Source organism: Sus scrofa, chromosome 14 (genome assembly GCF_000003025.6).
Source record: "Sus scrofa isolate TJ Tabasco breed Duroc chromosome 14, Sscrofa11.1, whole genome shotgun sequence".
NCBI classification, from domain to species: domain Eukaryota; kingdom Metazoa; phylum Chordata; class Mammalia; order Artiodactyla; family Suidae; genus Sus; species Sus scrofa.
The window spans coordinates 76299313-76326958 of NC_010456.5; the positions used below are offsets into that span (position 1 = coordinate 76299313).

General features: G+C 41.9%; 2 protein-coding genes and 1 long non-coding RNA gene across 54 annotated transcripts in view; 1 reads left to right on the forward strand and 2 right to left on the reverse strand.

Annotated features, from left to right (window-relative positions):
• PPP3CB (protein phosphatase 3 catalytic subunit beta) overlaps window positions 1–6033 on the reverse strand; it is a 65849-nt gene extending 59816 nt beyond the window's left edge. For 10 of the 15 annotated variants that reach the window (XM_021072583.1, XM_021072575.1, XM_021072580.1 and 7 more), the window contains exon 1: window positions 5819–6033. In XM_021072583.1, the coding sequence (XP_020928242.1) occupies window positions 5819–5903 (85 nt within the window). In that variant the 5' untranslated portion in view covers window positions 5904–6033. The remainder of the gene's footprint in view (window positions 1–5818) is intronic. The other 5 variants (XM_005671110.3, XM_005671108.3, XM_005671107.3 and 2 more) reach the window with 4 other exon arrangements.
• Window positions 2035–10217, forward strand: LOC110256628. Its single transcript, XR_002338398.1, has 2 exons — window positions 2035–5831; window positions 8708–10217. It is a non-coding gene; the product is annotated as an uncharacterized LOC110256628 (long non-coding RNA).
• USP54 (ubiquitin specific peptidase 54) overlaps window positions 7911–27646 on the reverse strand; it is a 132620-nt gene continuing 112884 nt past the window's right edge. For 16 of the 38 annotated variants that reach the window (XR_002338394.1, XR_002338395.1, XM_021072539.1 and 13 more), the window contains 6 exons: window positions 24788–26169; window positions 16593–16607; window positions 15167–15285; window positions 14709–14849; window positions 11295–11481; window positions 7911–9217 (listed from right to left, as the gene is read on the reverse strand). Coding sequence is in view for 32 of the 38 variants with exons in the window: in XM_021072539.1 (XP_020928198.1) it covers window positions 8658–9217; window positions 11295–11481; window positions 14709–14849; window positions 15167–15285; window positions 16593–16607; window positions 24788–26169 (2404 nt within the window). In the remaining 6 variants the exon portion in view is untranslated. Of the gene's footprint in view, window positions 9218–11294; window positions 11482–14708; window positions 14850–15166; window positions 15286–16584; window positions 16608–24787; window positions 26170–27646 lie in introns of all 38 variants that reach the window. The other 22 variants (XR_002338396.1, XR_002338392.1, XM_021072558.1 and 19 more) reach the window with 6 other exon arrangements.

The window sequence follows — 27646 nt, forward strand, 5'->3', positions numbered from 1 at the left end:
TTTCCTCCCCCTTTGTTGTACAAAGCACAGCTAGATTAATACCCTCAAAAATTCTGGGTAGTTTCTTAGGGACTAAAGAATAAAGAATAAATAAATAATGCCTGAAACTTATTTTCGAAATCCTTCTTAACCATTCCCAGTCTCCTGCATGTCACTCCAATCTTTACCTCTACCTACAACTGCTCAATTTAAACAATCATTAAAGCAATATTAGCCTGATTACTGTATTCTTAAAAGGTTCTCTTCCACCTGTTTCATTCTCACCCACAGTCACTTTCTAATATTACCTGGAATTTGTATCATATCTGATTCTCTCTTTCTCTTAATTCACTCCATGGTCATTCTGCACTTGGACTTCTCCATTAATCTTCTGACATTCTGATTTAAGCCTCTCCTATTCTAGTATTTCATTATATACACTATCACATTAGCTTTTAAAAACCAAGATATTGAGTAATTCCTCTACTTTAGAACCTTCAATAATAATAATGGTGATGGCTACCATTGGTTGAGTACTTACCATGTGCCAGGCCAGGCACTGTGGTACAAATTTTACATGAATTGTCTCTAATAATCCTTCAAAAAACCCATAATAATACTTAATTAACTCTATTTCCCAGATGAGAAAATTGAGGGTTGGTGATATTAAGTATCTTGTCCTCAGTGAAAAGGTTATTAAGACAGAACTAGGATTCAAACCCAGGCAGTCTGACTCCAGAGCCTTACTCATGCAGAGGCTACACTACTTATCAGTTTAAATTTCAGATCCTCTACTTGGTGTACAAAAGATCCTTTCCAACTTCACCTCCTGCTACTCCTTGCAAAGAACTTTACATAATATTGCCACACATTTCAGGCTTCTTTCAAACTGTGAATTTCTGCTGTTGTTTTCTGTACCAGAAAATATTTTCTTTATCCCAGCCTACTTTACATCTGGAGAAACTGTTCATCCTTTGAGGCCTACCTCAAAACATAATCCTTTCAGTGAGGCTCTCTCCAGTAATATAGTCAACTCCTTCTTTACAGCTCCAATAGCACTTTGTACCTAATTCATTATAATTTTTTTGCAATAATGTCTCTCCTACTAGACTGCCTCCAAGAGAATCTTAATGTCTCTAATCCAATTCTGTATCCTAATGCCTAGTATAGTATCTGATACAAAGCAAGTACTCAATAAATGTTGCACAAATAAAGGGTCTCAATCTTTTGCCTATTTGAATCCTATCCATCCTTCAAGGCCTCTTCCTATACAAATCCTTACTAGACCACTCCAATCCAGAGTCATCACTACCTCCTTCGAACTGAACTCACTGCACCTGCCACTTATCTGGCAATTATTAATCACATCCAGCCTTACAACATAAATGATTAACTTTTCACAAGTACTTATTTCCCCAAGGACCAAGGCTGTATTTTATCTTGTATACTTCTGTGGTTTTCCTACAGTTTTTAGCTATATAAGCAAGCATTAAATATCTTCTATTTGATTACTTTGAACTTCCAAAATATAAATTTTTTTTTTGTCTTTTTAGGGCCGCACCTGTGGCACATGGAGGTTCCCAGGCTAGTGGTCCAATCGGAGCTGTAGCCACTGGCCTATACCACAGCCACAGCAACTCAGGATCCGAGCCACATCTGTGACCTACACCACAGGTCATAGCAACGCCAGATCCTTAATCCACTGAGCGAGGTCAGGGATAGAGCCAGAGTCCTCATGGATGCTAGTCAGGTTTGTTAACCGCTGAGCCACGACAGGAACTCCCCCAAAATGACTTTTATATACCATACAAAGATGCCAATTAGCTTTAGCTTATTTCATCTGTAAATAAATAAACATTTTTATAATGAAATGAAGTCACACATTGGCACTAAAACACACCTCCATCTAATAAATCAAACTTTCACCAAACTTTTCCTTACAACTTTTGCCAGTTCACTCAGTAGCTCCGGAAACTGAAGCTTTTGCCTCACTACTGAGCAGCTGTATTTCCTCCTTGGCATTTTCCTTCAAGATAGCTTGTTATCACAGTGTTCTCTTTTCCTCTCTCTCGCCTCTCTCTCTCTCTCTCTCTCTCTCTCTCTCTCTCACACACACACACACACACACACACACACACGCACGCACGCACACAGTATTCTCTGTTCCTTTGCTTTCTCTAGGACACATGGTACTGAAGATTTATTTTAGTATGCTTAACAGTTTAATTAGGGAGGAAAGAAAAAGAAAAATCATTGTCAAGAGTTAACTTTTTTTTTCTCTTTTGGTCGCACCCATAGCATAAGGAAGTTCCCCGGCCAGGGACTGAACCCACGCCACAGCAATGACCCAAGTGCTGCAATGACAATGCTGGATCCATAACCCACTGAGCCACAAGAGAACTCCATCAAGAGTTATCTTTTCAAGATAGGTAAGTCCACAAAATAGATTTTGTCAACAAAAATTAAAATTCAAGTTGCTTTAAAACATAATGAAATAGAACCAGTAAAAAACACTGAAGTAGCTATGTGACCCTAAGACCTATTTGGGTCATCTAAAAATGTGTAATGAAAATAAGTAATCCTAATAAAGCCGAGGTACTAGAAAACACTTTAAACCAAAGACCTCAGATTTATAAGCAGGGCAGCTGGCAACAGAACCTAAATGAATCATAAGGCTGACCATCAGACATATAACAGCTTTAAAAACTTACAACACCCACACATTTTGGTTCAATCTGAAAGTCTGATAACTTAAGAGATAGGGTTAATATAACCTAGGAAATAAAGAAAACACATTAAATGCAAAAGAAAGTGAGTTGCATTTTGGGTGCTAAAAATGTACAAATGCATAATATAGACAATGCTCTAAGCAATAAAGGTGAATTTTTGTATTAGGACTAAAAGATTTGATAATCTCAAGGGATAATCTAGGACCTCATTGGGACCTCATCCATAGAGTAAAAAGTACATTTTAAAAGTACCTGGAAAGAAAAGGTAGTACCTAGACAATTCAGGTCAAATAAATTGCAGGAGGGAGAGCATTATACATAAATTCAGGGATTTATGCATTTTTGCCCACAGCAATTTTGCTGATATGGCAGTAAGGCACTCATGCAGACATAATTAGCTATTTTTTCTAGTTTGTTTCTATTTTCTTATTTCCAATTTCCTATCTTAGCTAAAGACAAAAAAATACTTGAGTTAGGCAGGCATACTACCTCACCTAAACTACTTGAGCTACATCAACTTTCGAACACAAGAATTTGACCAGAGCCAGTAGCTGGATAGGCACAAAACTGAAATGCTTTATTTATAATCAGGAAACCTAATCACCCATAATCTGGGATATGGAATTACCACTAACAATTTCAGTGGATAATTTATACATGAATCACCTACAGCATTCCAAGATCTCGAACTTCACATGAAGTGAGTTTCAGACATCTGATATTAAACACAGAAGTATCTATTTCCCCTTCAAAATCTATGTGACCATAAACTATGGGCCTCCTAACTAGAAGTGTAAAAGCATAAAAATGAGACAACAAGGAAAAGTTTCAAGGAGTAAAAGACCACATGTATTCAACATCAAAGATGTTCTCCATAACATCACTACTATGAAGTAATACTGATACAAAACTAGCGCATACTGGACTTAAAAGTAATCTGGATTTTAATAAGTTAAACTGAACTAGCACTATGATCATATTTCTTCAGTAAACTGTTACCTGTCATCAAATGCAACAGTGTAGTATAATTACTGAATGACAAAGACAAGAAGCTTGAAGATGAAATCTAAGAGCAGATTTCTGTATGAAAGGTAAGTTTCCCAGTAACCTCCAAGGAAGTCAGAGATTCCATGAGGGTGCAAACTGGTCTGCTGCACAATCTAACTGGCTAACGATTCCATCAAGAAATGAAAGCTGTCTTGGAGAATATACTACTAAGCACATGAGATCATATATCCATAAGCTTTACTAAACTATGATTTTCTATACCAACAAACTCCTACTTACCTAAGCCAAATGACTTATTTCACACCAATAAACTGCAAATACAAGTGTCTTCATTTACAACTCACCACTAAGGAACATGCTTATGTTTGGAATCTTATTTTCACTGTACAGGGGAAACATTACTACATACATGACAAGAAACAAGAAGATTCACAAGCATAACAATAGCATAAACTCACTGTTCAGGAATGTGACTGGTTGTCCTACCTAAGAGTAGGGTCAAAAGCGTCCAGGGAAATTAATACAGCACAGGTATACAGTCAAAAATGAAGAAGGAGCCCATGTCTCCTAGTCCCACCCCCTAAAAAGTCAGGATTTCAGGACAGGATGAGCACCTGAACCACCAATCTTTCGTCTTTTTTTTTTTTTGGTTGCGGGGCAGGCTGCACCCACCAAATGTAAAAGTTCCTGACCAGGCACTGAGCCCAAGCCACGAAAGTGACAACGCTGGATCCTTAACCCGCTAGGCCAAAAGGGAACTCCTTTTTTCTCTTTTTTAAAAAGATTTCTCAGGACAAGGATTCCATAAACTCTTTATTGAGCTCATTCCAATGCCTGGCCAGAAAAGACATACTACTACTAAGTTTTTCATTTTATCCACATAAGACTAGATACAAACCAGTGTTATTACTAAAGGAAGCTCAAATTGGAGAGAAAAAAAAAATTAAAAAAAACACCAAGGAAAAAGTTTTTCTTGTTTTTAAATATTTTAATGGAAATATGTCTGGTCAGATTTCCAAAACTGGGCTAACAGTGTTTAAACATTGTGCCAGAATATTTGAGAAGCTTAATGAAATAAAACAAATAGAAGTATCTGTTTCAAAAGTAAACGTGATACAATAGAGAAAACTTTATTCTAAAATGATTTTAATTTATTGACCAAGCTACATGGTAAGAAAAATCATTTCAAATTGTTTTTCATCTCCACAGCAGTATTTGAAGTTGATGGGCTTTCCCAGAGAGTATGGAGATCTCAAGCGACTCTCAATTAGCCCTCAATTTCTCTTTTAAATGAATCTGCTGACCTGTGGTCTTTAAACATCCATAAATCTTGCCCCAGCCGATAAATATCTAACTTTTTCTTCTAAGGGGAGTGTGTGGGTGTCTGTCTGCAGGGAAGGGGTAACCCTTTTTGGTTTTTGACCAAAGAATGTTGACGGTTTTCTAAGCAAATGTTTCTTCCTATGCACGAGGCTTTTTCTTTGAAGCTGCCTTTTTTTCCCATCTATCCTGCACGTCAAGCCTGGGGCCCCCACATTCTGGCCCGTCCCTTCACCCTGTCCAATCCCATATAGTTCCCTTAATTTCCGCGCGGGGTGACACCAGAGGGCCGAGCGCGAAGCCTGCGGCTGGCGCTAACTAGGCGCGAAGAGGGCGGACTGCTGTCACTGGGGAGCAGGCGTGGGCCAAAGCCGAGGTGATTTCTGACTGCTCATCGCCCAGCCCCGCGTGGCTGAAGGTCTCCGAACCCCTCGGTCCGGCCCGGCAAGCCAGGCGTGCAGCTGTCGCGGTGCAGGAAGCTAATCGCGGCCTCTGGGCCGCTTTGACAGGCCGAGTTGGAAAAGAAAGGGGTTCACTGCGACTAGTAGCCTCACCCCTTCAGCTAAGAGACCTCGAGAGCGAAACCCCCGCCTCGGCCTCAAGGCAAGCGAGAGACCTCGGAGCCACAGCCCAGCCCAGCAGGGGCCCGCCCAGGGGCCACTCCCCAAGGGAGGCAGCCAGTCACTCGCCCGCCCTTCCGGGCCCGCTCCGGAGGGGACGGTCTCCCGCCCGCCCTCAACAGCTCCTCAGGCCAGGCCCCCAGGGCTTCGTCCACCTCTCACCTTTGACGACGCGGTCAGCCCCGGGAGGGGGCGGCGGGGGCGGGGGTGGGGGCGGTGCAGCCCGGGCCGGCTCCGGGGCGGCCATGCTGGGCCCGGGGCTCGGCTAGGCGCTGGGCCGGGCGGGGTTGGGGGCGGGGGCGGCGGCTACCAGAGCCAAGCGGCGGCGCCGCCGGGGAACATGGCGGACCCTCTTTCCCTACAGAGGGGCTAAGACCGGCATGCACCGCGCGTGCGGGGGCGGGGGCGGAGCAGGCTCTAGGGACTTGGGCAAAATTACTGAGGCTAGGAGAGAAACAGGACGAGGCTAAGGGATCAGGTTAAAATTCTGGGCAGGCAGAAATAAAAGAGAAGGGAGAGGACCTGCTGTCTATAGCTAGTTGCTGGGGTGAATGAGTGCTTGGGATCACCAGCTTTCATGGAGCTTCCAATAATATGGGGAGACGTAATCAAACCTTAGAATCTCTTAGTAATAGAGAAACAAACGTATAACAATTTGGCCACCAGATCTGCGTACTTTGGTTGGTAAGAGACAGGAGAAATAGAGGAAGCTTTGTAGGTTCTACAGCAAAGCAAGCGTTCAAAATGGAGTTTGAGAGAGAATCTGACCCTGTGTTTATAGGCTGGAACTGCCAAGAGTGGGAAGGCATGGAATAAAAATGCAGCCACAGCAGACGAGGCTCCGAGGGTTGAGTCAAAACAGGAGGAAAGGAAGGGATGACACCAGGAGATGTTCAAAGGGTCTACAGAATTCACCGGAAAAGGACAGCTTCCCTCTTGATTCATTTAGAAAATAGAGATTTTTAAGACAGAGGCGTAAATAGGAAATTAGTTCCTCATTAGAAAAACCTCAGAGTATTTCTGTGCATACATACAGAAATGTGGGCTCAGGACTTTCGGAAATTTTATAGAGACAGATATTCATGGAGAAGGGAGTAGTGGGACAGGAACCAACTCTTCAAGCAACAATTATTAGATGAAGAGTGTGCGTATGACTCCAGTAGAGGTACTGAATCATGAACAGAGACCAGCATGTCCAGTAAGATCTATATAATCTTGATGACATAGGATCCAAGCTTTAGCGTGAGAAATTCCTGCCCATCCTCCTGCTCAAGACTGCATGGGCTTATGTTCATAATGTTTAATAATTAGGTAAACAGTTGTCCAGAGATGTCAAAGAGCACCTTTCTACCTCTTCGTTTTATTAGGTCTCAATGATTCTGAGACCTGAGGTAAAAGAGAAGAGAAATGCCCAGTGAGTATTCTTTGCAAAGGGAGCCCACAAGATATTTCTAAGAGGTAGATAAATTTGGGAGTGAGGCAGGGTGAAAATGGATCTTTCTGGTATGAAAGTGCAATAATCCTATAGGGGAAGGGAAGGGGTAGCCATGGGAAGAGATCAAGGAAGGGATAAGAGGCACATCACAAACTTGTAGAAGAAGGGCCCAAGAGTATAAAGATAAGGAGTAAGTTTGTAAGAGGAGTTTGAATCCCCAGAAAATCTACCCAAGGAGGGGAGGAAAAAGTGTGTAATGTGTTGAGTGCCTCTTGGCAGAAAAGGGATAGAAAATACACTGATAGCAGTAATAACAAGGAGTTCCCATTGCGGCACAGCGGAAATAAATCCGACTAGGAACCATGAGGTTGCAGGCTTGATCCCCACCCTCACTCAGAGGGTTAAGGATCCGGTGTTGTCGTGAGCTGTGGTGTAGGTCACAAATGCATCTCAAATCCTGCATTGCTGTGGCTGTGGTATAGGCCAGCAGCTATAGCTCCAATTCGACCCCTAGCCTGGGAACCTCCGTATGCTGCGGGTGTGGCCCTAAAAAGCAAAAAATAATAATTAGTAATAGGGAAAGTCAGTCTATATTAGGTCCCATTGACTCCTACCTTGAATATACACCCTTCAAATATCCTTCAGCTCCTTTTTGGCTCCTCACTGTCAATCACAGATAGATATCTTTGTGTCATGGCTCTCTCTGAGAGCCCCAGGCCACTTCGAATTGGTATTTCTGGCTTCTCCAGGCCTCCCACCCCAAAATAAAAAATTGAGAGTATATAAAAGGCATTAAATAGACAATTAAATGACAAGAAATTAAATAGAACTATCTCATAGATTTATTAATGAAAAATACTTTACAAAAACAGTATGTTTGACCCTAAAATAGTTCAGCTGACTCTGAGGGTTTACAATGGCGACTGAGCAAGTGGCAGTAATGGCTCTGCTGCAGACGACAGGAGGGTATGTTAGTGTGCCTGACTCCATCTGTTCAGAAGAGCAAATACTGTGTTGGCAGCTCCGCATTCTAGGCCTAAGGTTTGGGAGCAGAGGGAAGGCTGGTAGTCTGGGCAGATGGGCTAGCCTGAATGATGTGGTCAGGACCAAGACCACATAGCTACATGTTCCTCCAAGGATGGGGGGGTGAGGAAATCACAAGATCAGGTAACAGGGATGGGCGGATAAAACACAAAACAGATGTTGGTAATATAGTAAGGAACAGAGGATGAGGGCTTAGGTGCAGGTGGAGGCATAGATATCCAGAACTAAAATGGTGACCCTAAGATCCTAAGCAATAGCTAGTTTCCAGAGTAATATGGATTCATCTTTAAAGTGGGTCAAATAAAGCCCTAAACAGCAGCTGCTTCCTTTTGCTAGGTGAATGGAAATTGGAATTTCAAATATTTTTCAAAAAGCCAGGTCCTTTAGGGGTTCCTGGCTCCCCCAGGAGAAACTGCCAACTCTACTGAGATGAGACTAGCACAACCCTGTCAGGGATGCAGCGTACCAACTCTACCACAGCCCAGAGAAAGCAGTGGCTCCAGAAGAGGACAGGGATGACCCTTACCACCTGCTGTGCTGCAGAGCTCTAGCCCTGATCTGCTCTCTTCCAGGAGAATCTGCTACAACAAACAGAAACTCCTCTCTCCCCGTCCTCCTGTGCCCAGATTGCAGAGCATAACTGTTTTGCCTCCAGTCATCATCTGGGGGCATATCTACTCTTCGAGGACCAGGGGCTCGAAATCCTGAAACAGGACCTGAATTCCAAGCTGACCTCAGGGGTACATGAAGACTGCTTGATGCTGGGGACACAGGGTCAACAATAGGAAAGTGGGAGGGTGAATGGAAAAGATCTCCCCAGGATTGAGCATGAGGAACCTGAAGGTCCTGGTGTCTTTCTGGTAGTGTGGCAGTGTGGGTTAATTGAGGCTTGCACCCTGGAGTAGTCAGGAATCTGGCCCCAGTATGCTGGTTGGTCTCGGACCATGATCCACAGGAGGCAGCTGTTTTAGAATGATGGGGGAGACTCCGATAGTTCAAAGTCCTTCCTGTGTACTTGACCCCTTCTGAAGTTTCACTCCTGTCACACATAGCCAGAAGCTGCTGGACACTCCTCGAAGTTCCTGGGAAGAGAAGAGAAATCCAACAACTGAGCATCTTCAGTAAACCACTCTACTTCCCAGAGAACATTTCTGGCTCTTCCTTCCAACTTCCCACCTCTCCAAGAACATACACACAAGGAGGAAGCTGGCTTTACTTTTAATTTCCTTCTTTCCTTTTTTTGACTTTTGTCTAAAAGTGATGTACCCGCTGCACATGGGGGTTCCAAGGCTAGGGGTCTAACTGAAGCTACAGCGGCCAGCCTACACCAGAGCCACAGCAATGCCAGATCTGAGCTGCATCTGAGACCTACACCACAGCTCACAGCAATGCCAGATCCTTAACCCACTGAGCTATGCCAGGGATCAAACCCGCGTACTCATGTATACTAGTGGGGTTCGTTAACCACTAAGTTACAACCGGAACTCCTTAATTTCTTTTTTTGTTTGTTTGTTTTTGGCTGCACCTGAGGCATGTGGAAGTTCCAGGCCAGGAATCAAACCCACACTGCCTTGTGACCTGCACCATAGCTGTGGCAATACTGGATCCTTAACCCACTGCACAAGGGAACTTCCTTAATTTCATTTTTAAAAAATTATTAATATACATTAAAATCAACCTCCAACCTGTGCAAATAAAACAGTCTCCTGGATGTTACCATACTTCTATCTCACTGCATTATAATCTCTTCTCCAAAATACATACACACACACGTGCTTGTGCATATAAGAATACTGCAAATATATTGCAAATATATTGCTAAAAGTGCAAATATATGTTCTTATTGTGACAACTACTCCTAAAGCCATCACTCCAAAACATTCACTCAGTTTTTCTTAACATGGTACCTTCACCCCAATTAAGCTGTTTCTACTTACAACTTTGCTCATTCTCTCAGATCCCTGCTTTTGTTGACACTTCTCCCACATACATAATGTGGAATGCCTTTTCTATACATTGATTCCCTTTTACTAGTTTTTCATAAATCACTTCTAAATAATATATTTTTATTTTAAAATTCTACCAACATCTGTACTACACTTTTATATGTATGTATGATTACTGAGACTCTGAGCTCTTTGAGAGTTTGCCTCCTTTCTCCCCTGTATTCACTGTAGCATTTGGTGCAATTAATGCTGCCCGACAAATCAGAAACCTCTGACAGCTGTCAAAGATGGCTGGCTACCTGAGTAATAGGAAGTCCATTTATCCAGAAGGCTTGCTTATCCAAAGCTCCCTAAAATTTAGACACAAATATCAATAATACTGCTCTATCTTTTCTTCTAAGAATGACAACCATCACTTGCCCTGAGAATTTATGTCTGTAGACAAGGTTTCTTAACCTCGGCACTACTGATATTTTGGGCTGATAAATCTTTGTGGGTTTTTTGTTTTGTTTTGTTTTGTTTTGCTGGGGAGAGAAAGGGGTCTGGTGCAAGGAAACTGCTCTGTGCATTACTAGATGTTCAGCAGCATCTCTGGCCTCTCTACCCACTAGATGCCAGTAGCACCTCCCCTTTCCAATTAAGAATCATTGTCTTAAACTGTAGATTCAGCCCATGAGGAAGAAAAGGAATGAGTCTTACTATGGAGAGTTAAAGAAAGCCAGAAGAATGCTACCCAACCACCCCCTCCAGGACTGGCTGGGTCTATATACATGGCACAGGTATTTCATGTATAGGGTCTTTCCAAGTCTCCCATTCAGTCCTTGTCCTCCTAGACCATCCCTCAACTGAGAATCACGGGAGAGAAGGAGAGAAACCTACCTGATAGAGATGATACATTGTTTTGCGGGATCCTGAAGACTGGGTATTAACTCCCTTTGGTCACTTAAAAGCATATCCTATCATGACTGAAGCAGTTCATTTTCATGGGCAGAGATTCTGGGAACTCTTGTCTAGACCATGTTGCCCAAGAAATGCTTCAGTCATAATTCATCTAGATCAATACCTGATCTTGAAAGCAGTAATTCATATTCCTTCACAACCCCACCTTGGGACCCCTCTCTCCCCACCCTAACAGGTGTAGTGGTTTGATCCTTTCAGGTCCCTGGAAATGTACCACATTCTGGCACATAGTATTAGATTTGAGGAGAGTTACCTGGGGGTCTGTGGGGCTCCCCTGCCACACTGGGCATCAAGACATCTGGGGACAGGAACTGTGGTTGGGGTGGGTAGAGTTGGGGACGAAGGAGAAAGACAGGAGGGTCATGGATGACAGGGAGGGAAGAGGAGCTGGAACAACGGTGCCCGGTTTCCAAAGGCTTTTTCCTCGAGTTTGATGAATCCTTATAATGAGACAAGACAAAAAAACATAGAGATGAGGATTAACACACAGCAGGATATGGCTGGGTAAACACAGTGTGGCGAGCAGGGTGGAATGGAAGCAACTAGAGTACAAACACTCTCTAATCAAGAGAAGGACTCAATTTACTTGTCACTCTCCCCATTAGTCCCTCTAGGAAACATCCTGACCAGTCTGAACTGGAGACACCAAACTGTAGATTCTCTTCCCTTAATCTGTCTTCTTCATAATCCTCACCTTCCCATCCTAATATCAAGGTCTCTAGCTAACTCCTTAATGCTAAAAGTGGAATTAGAGAGACTGAGATCAAAATTTTTAAAGAGAGGACAAATGAGAGAGAGAAATTCAGAAAGCCTGAGAGATCAAAACATAAATTTCTATATTCTTTCTAAATATTGGGAACTAAAATATATTTCCCTTAGTATACAATCAAAAACTCTCTACTCTTTCCTGTTACTGCTACATTCCAGTCTCCACTCTGGCATTATCTGTCAAGTTTGTACCCTTTGATGCTTAAGACCTGCTCTATACTTCATTAGTCATTCACTTTTGTTGCAAAGTCTCAGAAATACCCGCTTTAATATATGAAACAACAATATGGTCAAAACTGAACCAATATTCTTCCAAACTCCTCCTCCTGGTATCATATTTTCTTAAGTCACCTAGACTCAAATGTTGACATTGCCTCTGATTTTGCACTTCTCATCCACGATTCTATTAGTTGCTTTTAAATTCCACTGGGTGACTGCAGCAGCTTCAATTTAATCTTCCTATCTATAGCCCCCATCTCTTTACTGTGGCCTGCAAGTTCCTATAAGGTAGAGCAGTGCTGATCTTTATCACTTCCTATGCCTTTTACACTCAAATCTTAATGTTCCTCAAACACACCAAGCTCATTCCACCTCAGGAACTTTAGACTTAGTATTTCTGTTACTGGGAATATTCTTCCCATGACTTACACCTTTGTACCACTGAGGTCTCAGATCAAATGTTAACTTTCTTAGAGCTGATATCCCTCACTTCTCTATCAAAAATAGCCCTGATAATAACCACTATTACCTCTTTACTCCTTATTCTCTTGTTTGTTTTACTCTTCGTTATCACACATTGCCTGGCATTTACTTGTTTATTGTCCTTCTCTCCTTAGTGGAATACATTTCTTTTCACTCCAATATCCCCAGCATCTGGAATATTACAGGCACTTAATAAATAATATATTAAATAAAATAATCTATATGCTAGTATATCTTACTTCCTTTACTAGACTGTAAGATTCTATGTGTGGTTTCATCAGTGTGTGCTCATAGCACCTGACTAGCATGGCACATGACAGGTATTGAGCATATAGCCTAAGGACCAGATAGATGCCAGGCCTTTCAGTAGGTGACACAGCCACAGAAGAAAGAGACACCACTCTTTGCTGGTTTTCCTTCTTTCTGGTCTCTTATAAACAAGTCTTCTTCAGAAGAACCACCTTAAATCTGATCCTCTTCAGGGATAAGTTCTGGTTCCTCTCCTTTTTGCAATACTCTTTTCTTTCACTCTGGCTATGATTCTTGAATTTCAACTACAAGTTTATACATCTCACAACCAAAGGCCTACCAGATATCTCCACTTAAGCTTACTATATCCAAAATTGCACATATCTCTCCCCTCAAATATATTATTCCAGCTTTTCTTCCCTCAAATATAATCATTACCAACCCATAATTCCTGGAATATCATCCTGATTCTCCTTTTCCCATATCCATGCAAGTAGGCACCAAACCACATTAATTTTTACTTCCTAATTGGCTCTCCAATACGTCCACTTCTTTGGTCCTCCAAAAGGCCTTACTGTGATTCATCATATGACCCTTATTTATATTTCTAGTCTCACTTGTCAACACTTTCCATCCTTCCCTCGCCAAACTCTAATCCTGCCATACCAGTGAGCTCCTTTTAACACAGTTAATATCTGCTTCAAGTCCCTTTATCTGCTGTATTCTTTTTACCTCCTACAGGAAGCCTTCCCTGATTCTTCAAGCCTAGTTTAGATGTCCCTTCTACTATGCTTCCAAGCATTACATCCTGTTATATTATATTATACAGTTGTTTATTTATCTGTCTCCCCCAGTAAACTCTAAAGTCATGGAGCAGGGACTGTACTTAGCTCACTCACTACCATATCCCCAGCATCTGGCACACTACCTAGAACATAAGTTCAAAGAGCATTTAAAAGAATCAATCAGTGAATAAATGAATAAAATAGAAGTCAGGACAAAGGAAGCCAACTCTCCTAGGAAAATAACAATTTACCATTAAAGATATATGAAAACAAATGGTAGGCAGAAAAGACCACTTTTTCAAACAAGAATGACCAACTGTTTAAGAGTTCTTTAGAAACTTCTGAACAATAAATTGGAAAAAATGGCCATTGGGAAGGAAATTGGATCTGAAGGACTGGTGGAGCAGATACTTAGTTTTTCTTTTGTACTTTATATTTTTGCACCATATATGTAAGACCTGTTTTTTAATTTTTATCAAACTGACTTGGTGAACAAGCTTCAATGCACTGGTGCTTTGCATCCTGACCTCTATTATAATAAACACTAAACCTGCCTTGGGCAAGTGTCTGAATTTCTCAAAAGTCACAATTTAGAAACCCAACCCCTGAAACTATTTGAGTTTGCTGATTTCTGCTGACTTGGGTGTCCTTGTCTCTTTCACCTACAGATTACTGCCTTAATTCCATATGAAAAGCCCCAAGGACGAGGGTTTTAAATCATTTTTCTTTTCCTCTTAATGCACATGCTTCATTTCAGCTTGAAAGCACACTGGACTCCACTCAGTCATGTACTTAGAGTAGGGACAAAAAGGCAAAACAATACTCCATCCCATCTCCATTCTTCTTTTGACTGGTGCAATGGGCTCTGATACAATCAGCAGCCATGGCTTCTCAGAGACTCCTCTCAAGGATGCTCGGACTCTTCTACCCTGGAGAACCCTATAGCACACCTTCCAAAACTGCTACAGGGAAGGAACATCACTCTAGGCTCCGAATAAATTTGTGTCAATAAAATAATGACCATGTGTCCTCATTTTTGCTGAGTGCACATGATTTTCCCCCAAATTACAACCTTGAGTTTCTCCTGCCCTTTCACCTGCACTACATTTTTACCTCACAAGAGAAAGAGGATGATCTATTAGACAGACCCTGATTCTACTTACAAAACTGTGGGAGGAGAGTGGGACCTCCACCCTCTCTGAGACAATGGTGCTGCTGAGACTGCGCGAGATGCGGCGAAAGTTCTCTGCACCATACTGATCATCCTCCCCACACTCCCTCCTGGGGCCTCGGCAAGGTGCAGCCTTCAAACATAGACACACACAGGCAGACACATAACACCAGACCTGTGGTTTTCCCACAGAACCTGTCCCCAGGGATATGGGAGAGAACAAGTTAAGACTCACTAATGGAGATCTGAATTAGATGTACTTGCAAGGTGATAGCCATGTGGCAATTTCCTCTCACTCAAAAGAAGCCCAATCGTAGACCTTGTCCTCTTCTAATAGTCCCATGTTACCACCCCTGTGCCTTACTACCAATCCTACCACTCATATCTTTCTATAATTCATTCCCAACATACCACCCCATTCCCCAGCACTTTAGCACTTGAGGCTGCTACCTGAGAAGCAGACACTGTGCTGGCTTCATGGAGACTGTGCTCCATTTCGGCTGTTGGGGTCTTTGAGAGACCAAGGCCAGGGGCTGAGTGCAACCTCCTCCCCACACCATCTGTAGAGCCTGAGAAAGAAAACATAAATATAAATTGAAGCCATCTCTTCTCCTGGAGCCTAAACTCAGCCTGGCAGCAGAAGACCCTGGGGTTCTTGTTTCATTAAATAACAAATATGTATCCCTGAATCCAAAGCAGAATGGGCTCCTAGAATGTAGAAATAGGAGTTTCAGAATATGGATAGCCTCCTATAAGCCACAGGGATATCTGAACACGAGCCTTGGAGCTCCCTGGTGGCTCAGCAGGTAAAGGATCCAGCGTTCTCACTACTGTGGCTTGGGTTCAATTTCTGGCCCGGGAAACGTTTGCATGCCATGGGCACAACCAAATTAAAAAAAAAAAAAATGACAACAACAACACAGGCCTTGTAGAACACTGCAGAGGTAGAAAAGGCACTCTGTGGACAGATAACTGAACCATAAACATAATCGGCTTTGCTTCTGTCAGACTTGGGCACAAGACATAATATATACAGAAGAAATTAATCTGACATAGTGATTCTCTAGAGCATCTGTGCTGACAAAGGAAGAATTATCTCTAGTCTAGTTAAGAATTGAAAGTCATCACAGTAACCATGTGTTAAACCTCCTCATTTATAGAACAGGAAAATGAGTTCCAGGGTCTGACAAGCAATAAGTAGTTTAAAGAGGACTGAAACTTAGGTCTCTCAATTTTCACCTCCAATTGTGTACTATGAGCAGGAGCTCTTTAGCACAACTTTATATATGTAATGTCTTCAGTCTTCCCTATTAGTTTCCCTCAATTACTTAAGTTCTAAGCAATCACTAAATGTTTATCTCTTCATCAAAATCTTACATGACTATTAAAAGATGAGCTGCTCCAAACTGGATATGTGACTCCCAAGGGGCTTGCCCCATTACAACTAATTAAGCCTTCCATTCTGAAAATGCACACACCCTTGACCTACATTTGATATATATGTTCATAACCAATTCATGTCTTGATTTGACATTTTGACTCTAATATGTGTATCTGGTTAAAGCATGGTATTGCCAATACTAAGCTAAAAGACCAGTTATTTTTAATATTTTCTTGTGCTTAAATGCAGTCGTTCCAACTACCTCAGATTCATCTAGAATCTTTTAAAAATACAGCTTTGTGTATCTTTCCACAGACCTACTGAACCAAGAATCTTTGTGGTTGGAGCCTAAGAATATTCATTTTTTAAAAGTTTCCAAAAAATATGGGGGGGAATATCCTTAAACATTGTTGGGGGAAATGGGAAATGCTACAGTCTTCCTAAAAAGCAATCTAGAGATAAACATTAAGATTGAAAAAATATTTACCCACTTACCCAATAATTCTGCTCCTGGGAATAAAAAGCAAAAATATCAGTTTATTATGGCATTGTTTGTAGTGGCCAAGAACTAGAAATAAAATAATGCCCATCTATAGCAGAATGGCTAAATACATTATGGTATCCTCAATATCAAATATTGCCCAGCCACCAAAAAGAATGAACTGAATTAAACTAGATGACTCAGAGGGATTTTTATCAAGTATTGTTGAGTTAAAAGAAAAAAATCTGTAATAGCATCGCTGAACAAAATCACACTGTATATGTAGGGCTACACAGGATTTCATGAACAGAAAAATACACAATGTGTATATTAGACGAATGCCTAAAAAGGCAGGGGGATAAAAGCGATGATGCGAAAGGAGGAGAGAGAAACAAAAATTCTCTATAATAAAAATATCATGGAACTCCCTTGTGGTGCAGCTGGCAAAGGATTCGGTGTTGTCACTGCAGCAGCCTGGGTTGCTGCTGTGGCACAGATTCAATCTCTGGCAAGGGAACTTCCACATCTATAGGCACTACCACGGGGAGTAAAAAAGATTTTTTTTTTAATTATATAAAAAAAAATCATGTGTGGAATAAGCAATGAAATCCTGCTGTATAGTACAGAGAGCCATATCCAGTCACTTGGGACGGAACATGATGGAAGATAATGTGAGAAAAAGAATAAATATATATATATATATATATATATATATATATATATATATATATATATGACTAGGCCACTTTGCTGTACAGTAGAAAATGACAGAACACTGTAATGGAAAAAATAAAAATCATAAAATTAAAAAAATTTTAAATCATGTGCTATGATCCCATTTAAAAAAAAATTATTTCTTTTTTTTTTTTTTTAGGTCTCCACCTGCAGCATATGGAAGTTCCTGGGCTAGGGATCAAATCAGAGCTATAGCTGACGGCCTAGGCAACAGCCATAGCAACTCAGGATCCGAGCTGTGTCTATGACATACACCATAGCTTTTGGCAACGTCAGATCCTTAACCCACTGAGTGAAGCCAGCGATCAAACCTGAATCCCCAGAGTTCCTATTGTGGGTCACTGGGTTAAAAATCCGACTAGCAATCATGAGGATGTGGGTTTGATCCCTGGCCTTGCTCAGTGGGTTAAGGATCCAGCAGGTAGTTCACAGACGCAACTCAGATCTGGCATTGCTGTGGCTGTGGTGCAGGCCCACAGCTGCAGCTGTGATTTGACCCCTAGCCTGGGAACTTCCATATACCACAGGTTCAGACCTAAAAAGGGAAACAAACAAACAAACAACCCGCATCCTCATGGGCACTAGTCGGGTTCTTAACCCACTGAGCCACAATAGGTACTCCTCCCTGTTTTTATAAAAGGCCACTTCTCAGGTGACTAGATGGGCAGTTAGGTTTAAGAATTACAGCTATAATGGTTAGAATTTGCTGCTCATCTAATCAAGTCAAGTGTGATTCCTACCTAGACAGGGAGATGGCCACTGGAACCTCCTAAAGAAAGCAGAGTCTGATTCCTTTCAAGGAGGAGAGAGAAACAAAAATTCTCTATAATAAAAATGGTTAGAATTTACACAGAGGTAGAAGTGGCCATGTGTAAGGAGTACTGAGGTAGAAGTGGCCATGTGTAAGGAGTACTGTTGAAGGAACTTCTGGATTTGATAGAAAGTAGAATTAGGTGACATCTACTCACTGATCAATAGTAATAAGGAGAAAGACTACCAGGAGTTCCCACTGTGGTGGCCCAATGGGAAAAGACTCCGACTGCAGTGGCTTGGGTCACTGCAGAGATTAGGTGGGTTAAAGGACCCAGCGTTGGAGTTCCTGTTGTGGCTCAGCGGGTTATGAATCCCACTACTATCCATGAGGATGCAAGTTCAATCCCTGGCCCCAAACAATGGATTAAAGATCCAGCATTGCCATGAGCTATGGTGTAGGTCACATACACAGCTTGGATCCCACGTTGCTGTGCCTGTGGCCATGGCGTAGGCTGGCAGCTGAGCTCCAATTTAACCCCTAGCCTGGAAACTTCCATATGCCACAGGTGTAGCCCTAAAAACAAATAAATAAATAAAATAAAGTATCCAGTGTTGCTGCAGCTGTGGTATAAGTCGCAGCTGCAGTCTGAATTCAATCTCTAGCCCAGGAACTTCCATATGCCATGGGTGTGACCATAAAATTAAAAAAATTTTTTTAATTTTTAAAAAGGACTACCAGACATAATGTACTTCTTGATTAAAAAGTACTACCTATATTCTTATTTTTTAAAATTAAATTTCATTTTAATCAAGGCTTTGAGCCCCAAGTACCAAGTTATAGAGAAAAAAAGAAGTCTAGATGAACACTTTTAAGAAAAAACACAAAAAAACTCTACAGTAATATCAGCAAAATCTAGAATGTGGAAGATAGAAGACCAAATTTCAACAAATAAATGGCAAGAGGAAAAAAGAGTCTTACAGGCAGAAGAAAATACCTTGAAACATATCAACAAAATGAAATGTGTGGATCTTATTTGGGACCTGACTTGAAATAAACTGACAACATCTGTGGAAAAACTGAGAAAATCTGAATACCAACTAGTTATACGACTAGTTACTGTGTTATATTAAAAAATTATTATTAGAGTTCCCTGGTAGCCTAGTAGCTTAAGGATCTAGTATTGTCACTGCTGTGGCTCAGGTCACTGTGGTGGTGTGGGTTTGACTCCCAGCTTGGGACCTTCCATATGATGCAGGCATGGCCAAAAAATATATATATATTATTAATTTAAGTATGTTAATATTTATAGTTCTGTCTTTTTTAAAAAGTCCATATTTCTTTTTCTTCCTTTTAGGGCCGCACCTGCAGCATATGAAGTTTCTAGGCCAGGGCCAGGGGTCAAACTGGAGCTGCAACTGCTGGCCACGCCACGGCCACAGCAACGTAGGTTCTGAGCTGAGTCTGTAACTTACACCACAGCTCACAGCAATGCCAGATCCTTAACCCCCTGAGTGAGGCCAGGGATCGAACTTGCATCTTCATGTATACTAGTCGGACTTGTAACCCACTGACTCACAATAGGAATTTCCAAGAATCCATATTTCTTAAAGGTATATTCCAAATTAATCTATGGAGGAAATGATATAATGTCTGGGATTTGCTTTAAAATAAACTAATGGAGAAGGAAAAAAAGGAAAGTGCGTGTGTGAAAGGGGGGGGTGCTAAATCAAAATTGGCCATATGCTGATAACCAGCCAAGATAATCACCATGGAAGTAAATGATAAGTACATGGAGAGCTATTATAACATTTACTCTTTTGAATATATTTGAAATTTTCCATAACAAAAATTTACTTTTTATTTTTAACATAATTAATGTCTGATCAATTTCTAAATACTATGAAATTTAGAATACAGGTCAAGGGCAGTGTTCATATTACACTTCAGGAACTATAATCAGTCAAAATTAATCTGGTCCTAAAACACTATATACTGTATGACTCTATTTATAGAAAATGTCCAATGCAGGCAATCTATAGACAGAAAATAGATTAGAGGTTGACTGGAAAGTGATTACTAATGGATATAGGGTTTCTTTTTGGGGTGATGAAAAAACACTTTAAAACTGATTTTAGGAGTTCCCGTCGTGGCGCAGTGGTTAACGAATCCGACTAGGAACCATGAGGTTGCAGGTTCGATCCCTGCCCTTGCTCAGTGGGTTAACGATCCGGCGTTGCCGTGAGCTGTGGTGTAGGTTGCAGACGCAGCTCGGATCCTGCGTTGCTGTGGCTCTGGCGTAGGCCGGTGGCTACAGCTCCGATTCAACCCCTAGCCTGGGAACCTCCATATGCCGCGGGAGCGGCCCAAGAAATAGCAACAATAACAACAACAACAACAACAAAAACTGATTTTAGTAATGGATGAACATCTCTATGAAAGTTCTAAAAAACTAATGCATTGTACATTTTATATAGGTGAGTTGTACAGTATGTACATTATGTATCGATAACGCTTTTTAAAAAAATAGTAAGTCAGACAGAGAAAGACAAGTACTATATGATTGCACTAATATGTGGAAACTAAAAAAAGCCAAACTTGGAGTTCCCTGGTGGCTCAGAGGGTTAAGATCTGGTATTGTCACTGCTGTGGCTCAGGTCACTTCTGTGATGTGGGTTTGATCCCTGGTCCAGAACTTCCATGTGCCATGGGCAAGGCCAATAATAATAATGATGATGATGATGATAATGATAATAATATTTTAAAAGCCACTCTCTTAGAAACAGAATATATTGGTAGTGGAGTTCCCGCTGTGGTGCAGAGGATTAATGATCCAGCACTGTCTCCATAGACAATTCAATGCCTAGCCCAGTGCAGTGGGTTAAGGATCTAGCATTGCTGCAGATGTAGCATAGGTTGCAGCTGAGGCTCGGATTCAATCCCTGGCCTAGGAACTTCCATATGCCCTGGTGTGGCTGAAAAAGGTGGAAAAAAAAGAACAGAATGGCTGTTGCCAGGGGATAGAGGCTGGGGGAAATGAGGAGATGCCGGTCAAAGGGCACAAATTTCCAGTTACATAAAGGAGTAAGCTATGAGGATCTAATACATAACATTGTGACTATAATTAACAACATTGTATTACTATATTCTGAAAGTTGCTAAGACAGTAGATCTTAAATGTTCTCACCACACACACAAAAAAAAATGTGATCAGGCTTGATGATGGTTGTGTCAACTAACATTATTGTGATAATTATTTTGTATATACCTGTATCAAACTGTCCCACTGTACACCTTAAACTTATGTTATTTGTCAACTATATCAATAAAGTTAAGAGGGGTAATTTAGTGCTTAATAAATGCTTTGCAGTAAGATAAAGAAGGACTCTCCTAAAAATAAATTCTGTCACATATAGATCTTAATTGGCATTTTCCTTCATCACCTACTTCTTGATTTATTCCACTAATCTCTTCCTTATTCTATATCATGTCAGTTCTTAAAGACTCAATTTATTGTCTTTTGCCTTTTTTTTTTTTTTTTTTTTTTTTTAGGGCCATACCTGCAGCATATGGAGGTTCCCAAGCTAGGGGTCTAATCGGAGCTACAACTACCGGCCTGCACCACAGCCACAGCAACGCCAGATCCAAGTCGCGTCTGCAACCAATGCCACAGCTCACGGAAACACCGGATCCTCAACCCACTGAGCAAGACCAGGGATAGAACCCGCAACCTCATGGTTCCTAGTCAGATTCATTTCCGCTGCACCATGATGGGAACTCCCAAGACTCACTTTAAAACACAGACTTGTGCTGTACAGTGGGAAAATAAAAAAAATTATTAAAAAAAAAAAAAAACACAGACTTGGAGTTCCCATCATGGCACAGCAGAGACAAATCCGACTAGAAACCATGGGGTTGCGGGTTCGACCCCTGGCCTAGCTCAGTGGGTTGAGGGCCCAGCGTTGCTGTGAGCTGTGGTATAGGTTGCAGACGCGGCTCGGATATGGCTTGCTTTGGCTCTGGCGTAGGCCGGCGGCTGTAGCTCCAATTAGACCCCTAGCCTGGGAACTTCTATATGCCATGGGTGTGGCTCTAAAAAAAACAAAACAAACAAACAAACAAACAAAAAACCACAGACTTTAACCAAAATAAATTCTAGCTTGGTTTGACCAATCGGTTTTGGGAACTGATTCACCTAACGAATTTAAAAAATTAGTTTTTTCATTCACTAGCAAGTAAAAATTAACAGTCAGTAGGTACTCTTTCATATTGTTTATAGAAGTATAATTTTTCTGAATTTGGTAGTATGTATCAAGGATTTTTTAAAGTTTATAACCTTTGACTAGATAATACCCTCGTAAAAGTTCATTCTAAGGAGTTTATCGGAAATGTGGCCATTTAAGTATAAAGATACTCATTACAGTGCTGTGTTATCAAAAAATTCGAAGTAATTTATTTATTTTTTTTTTTTATTTTTTTGGTCTTTTTGCTATTTCTTGGGCCGCTCCCGCGGCATATGGAGGTTCCCAGGCTAGGGGTTGAATCGGAGCTGCAGCCACCAGCCTACGCCAGAGCCACAGCAACGCAGGATCCGAGCCGCGTCTGCAACCTACACCACAGCTCACGGCAACGCCGGATCGTTAACCCACTGAGCAAGAGCAGGGACCGAACCCGCAACCTCATGGTTCCTAGTCGGATTCGTTAACCACTGCGCCACGACGGGAACTCCCTCGAAGTAATTTAAATATTCAACCACAATAGAATGATTGACTATATTATGGTAAATTTATGCAGCATATCATAATCATTAAAAGTAGTTTTTTTTCTGGAGTTCCCTTTGTGGCCCAGCGGTTAATGAACCCAACGAGGATCCATGAGGATGCAGGTTCAATCCCTGGAATAACTGAGGAAAAACCTACAGATTAAAAGAAATATAGGAGTTACCATTGTGGCTCAGCGGAAACGATTCTGACTAGCATTCATAAGGATGCAGGTTGGATCCCTGGCCTCACTTAGTGGGTTAAAGATCCGGTGTTGCTGTGAGCTGAGCTGTATGTCACAGACATGGCTCGGATCCTGCATTGCCATGGCTGTGGCATAGGCCAGTGGCTGTAGCTCAATTCGACTCCTAGCCTGGGAACTTACATATGCTGCAGATGCAGTCCTAGAAAGCAAAAAAAAAAAAAAAAAAAAAAAGTAGTTTTTTTCTGTGAGTTCCCTGGTGGCCTAGTGGTAAGGATCCTGCATTGACCCTGCTATGGCTTGGGTTACTGCTGTGAAAGATTCCATCCCTGGGCCTGGGAAATTCTGCATGCCATGGATACGGCCAAAAAGAAAAAAAAGTAGTCTTTTCCCAAAGGGAAAATGCTCATGGATATACTGTAAGAAAATCATGGAACTAAACTGTACATATATAATAACCTTGCTTTCTGTAAAAACAAATAAATAGTATATGTGTATATAAAACAAAGCCAAGCCAGATGTAAACTCAGGAAATTAGAGTGTAATTATCAATGATTTTTGTTACTTTATATATTTTCAAAACTATTTACAATGAAAAATTTTGCTTTTAGGGGTAATACGGGGGTTTTCTGTTTTACTTTATCTGTAATAATGTTTGACATGCAACTGGTTAGTTCAATTTTAATTACAATGTATTTTTTTAATATGGGTTTATTAGTGTGAGTGTGTGTGTTCAGGGCTGCATCCACTGCATATGGGAGTTCCAGCCTAGGGGTTGAATGAGAGCTGCATCTGCCAGCCTACACCACAGCCACAGCAACACAGGATCCAAGCTGTGTCTGTGACCTACACCAGAGCTCATGGCAACCCCGGATCCTTAACCCACTGAGAGAGGCCAGGGATTGAACCCGGATCCTCATGGACACTAGTCAGTTCATTATTGCTGAGTCACAAGAGGAGCTCCTGTGTTTATTATTCTTAAAACACTCGACATTTGTATTCCTTCTTCCTTATATTAGACAGGAAGCTGACTGAGGCAAACTCCAACTTTTCCTCATTCTCTAGAACCTTCCCATACTGCCCTATCCTGTATACCTATGGAGTACTTTATAAATATCATTTATGTCTTTAGTTTACAGAACTAAGTCTATGCTATGCATCTAAAGTATAGACTTCACTCTTCACACAATATAATACCAGAGAGAGTCTGTGAACAGGTACCCTACAGGCGTATCACCTTGAAAATTCAAAACCTCATAGTTCCTGAACACATCAAGGGAGGTCTTGATATTGCTGGTTCAATATGATCTGGAAATGCCACACTGGAGACTTGGCTCAGTGTGGACATCCTCACTGCAAGTTGGATCTTGAAGCTGCATCTTGGGATTAGTTCAACTCCTAAGCCATAGTGGGGTGACTTTCCCTCTCACCCTCCTCTGCCTCATACTGAGTCACTTTCAAAGGCCAAGGAACCATTCCTTAGCAGGCATACTGCAGCACCCTGGGCATATACTCAATGGATTCCTTCTTTAGAAGGAGCAAACTAACCTATGAGTGATGATTCTACCTCCATTCTCCACTATAGCCTGAAAAATATCTAGCCCTTGTCCTGAGAAGTCTTTATGAATAAAATCAGAAGTTGTACTACTACCTCCTGAGGATATTATTTAAATAGAACACTGTTGTCCCCTTCTGATCTTATCCTCCTACTTTCAGATTTTCTATGTCCCCTACTCCCACTTCCTCTGGTTTCATTCTTACCAGTTTGGCTCAGTGGGTGCCAGGCCACATCCTGCTGCCCCCATCCAGGATAGCCAGATTGAGAAACCTGAAGACTGGCCTGGTAGAGTGACTCCAATTCTGAGGTCTCCTGCTCTGTGTCTTGGTTCCAATGGGGATGCAAAAGGATGTGGTTTCTTTCTGGATAGGTTACACAGGTATGAGAATCATGGGAGGAGAACTTCATTCCTGGCCCAGGGACCCCATGTTTAGGCTGAGAATCACAGAGCCTTGTGACATTCACCCAGGAATCCAAAGGCAAGGAAGTCCCCAAGTCGTCACTGCTGCCCAGCTCCTTAGGCCTAGCATCTCTCACTTGAGACGGTTTCCCATGGTAAATACCTGGCTCTGCCAACCTGGGCTGTTCTCCCCTAGAAGTTTTACCCTTAGGCACCCCAGAGTTCATGGCAAGAGACAGATGATCATTAGACTCTTCCCAGGAAGGCAGTCTGTTCCTAGCATCCACAGAGGGTTGTTGTTTTGCCCAAGGCCAGTGGCCTTTCCCTTGACCCTGTGGGAAAGAAGGCTTAGAGTCAGAAGGCGAAGAGTCCTTCCTTAGACTATCTGGCAAACTTCTGTCCTGAGAACCTGTACCATCCCTTGTGGAGCTGCCTTGCATCCTCTGGAACTGCTCTGCGAGAGAGCGGACAAGCCCCTTTGTGGTGGGACACTCTGGCCTATAGGGATCCTTGCTGCCTCTGTCCACTTCTGAAGTCAATGAAGTTTTGAGGCTTTGGGTTTGGAGGCATTGGTTAGTTTTTTGTACAGTATTGGGAGAGTGAAGCATAGACGAGGAAGCAGCAGACGTTACGGGGTGGCAGGCCCTGTACAGAGAAAGGCTGGGCTGAGCTGATGAACTTGAAGGACTGCAGCCTAGGCTGTGTGCATCTCCTCTCTCAGAGGTGGTTGCTCCACTTGGGTGTAACCAAGGCATCACCTGGGATGAGTCCGCAGCATCCCTTTGTTCTTGGAATAGCTGTTCTGGATCAACGCCTCTTCCTTCTTGTGGAGGAAACCTGGTGCAGCTGCTGTTGTCACCACTGCAGCTTTGCAGCTCACCCTCTGGTTCCCAACCATGTTGAGAATTCTCAGTTCTCCCTGGTGTTTTAGGTAAGTTCTGCCTGTGGAACACAGAGGGTTCAATGCTGTCCACCTCAACTGAAGTAAGAAGGTTTGAGGCAGACCCACTGGGGGAAATGTGCTGTGGAGCAGACAGAGAAGATGACTCTGGGAATAGTGGCAAGTGTGACTCATGGCAGGAAGCAGGTGAGTAGGTGAAAGAACTGGTCCCAAACTCTGTGTTCGTGTAGGGTTCCAGTTGGGCCTCCTGACTTAACAATACTTGGAGCGGGATAGGCTGTTCACTGAAATAAATGGGAGAAAATCAGTCATAAGCTGTCTTAATTGACAAGATCACTTTAAAAAGAACTATACATTTAGTTCCCATTTCTAGCTAGTCACAGAGGGAATGGCGAAAATAAATGGAAAGACAAACCTAAATAGAGTCAACAGACCGAAGATTCACAAGAGAAGGCACAAGGTCAGCTCACACCTATGTAACAGGTAATATTAATTCTCTTTATTAACCTCACCAAAGTTGAACACAGTAATAGTGAGCAAAGCTCTTGCCAATACTCTTTACTACTCATAAAGTCTCATTCCAAGCAAATTCTACCTGTAAATTAAAAAACAAAAATTGCTAGTCCCACATGTAGATGACAATGGAAGGTAAGCAAAGCCTAGGAATTACTCATACCTGGGATCCTAAGAGGCAGATCAGCCAAAGAAAAAGGCCATATTTACAGAGTATAAGGTGATTCAGGCTCCTGGGATTAATATAAAAAAAAATCAACCTTTTCAAATGTCTTTTCTTTTTTTTTTTTTTTTTTTTTTAGGGCTGCACCTGTGGCACAGGGAAGTTACTAGGCTAGGGGTTGAATCAGAGCTGCAGCTGCTTGCCTAGGCCACAGCCACAGCAACGCAGGATCTGAGCCCCAACTGCAACCCACACCACAGCTCACAGCAATGCCAGATCCTTAACCCACTGAGGAGACCAGGGATCAAACCTGCATCTTCAAGGATACTAGTCGGGTTCGTCACCACTGAGCCATGACAGGAACTCCTCAAGTGTATTTTTATAATATGGATTTGGTTATATTTGGTTATATTATTCCTTTTATAATATTCATATTTTGAAAACTATTCAGGCTTATGAACAGCCAAAATTTATTCTTACTTAAATCTATCTATTCTAAGTAACAGCCACATTCAAGGGCTAATAGGAAGAACTACACCAATGGCCATGGGGACTTCTTTCTCAGTCCTGACCATAGGGGAGCAAAACAAAGGGAATCTTTGTGTCTTTTCAATGGTTCAATCAGAGCAAGGAAGACTGCTTTCTCTGCTTCAATGAGGAAGAGGAAACACACCGAAATCCCAAAATAAGTCACACAGTTTCTTCTTTTTATTTTAACTTTTTTTTTCTTTTTACAGCCACATCTGTGGCATATGGAAGTTCCTGGGCTAGAGGCAGAATCAGAGCTGCAGCTGCTGGCCTGCCACAGCCAGAGCAACACCAGATCCTAGCCACATCTGCAACCTATGCCACAGCTCACAGCAATGCTGAATCCTTAACCCACTGAGAAGGGCCAGGAATTGAACTCACATCCTCATGGACACTATGTCAGGTTCTTAACCCACTGAGCCACAATGGGAACTCCCATAAATCACACAGTTTCTACTGTAAAGTGAAACGTAACTCAGATTGCCATGTACAAGACCATAATATGTACAAATTTAGTAATTTGTTATTACACAACTCCAGGAACAAACTCACCCACA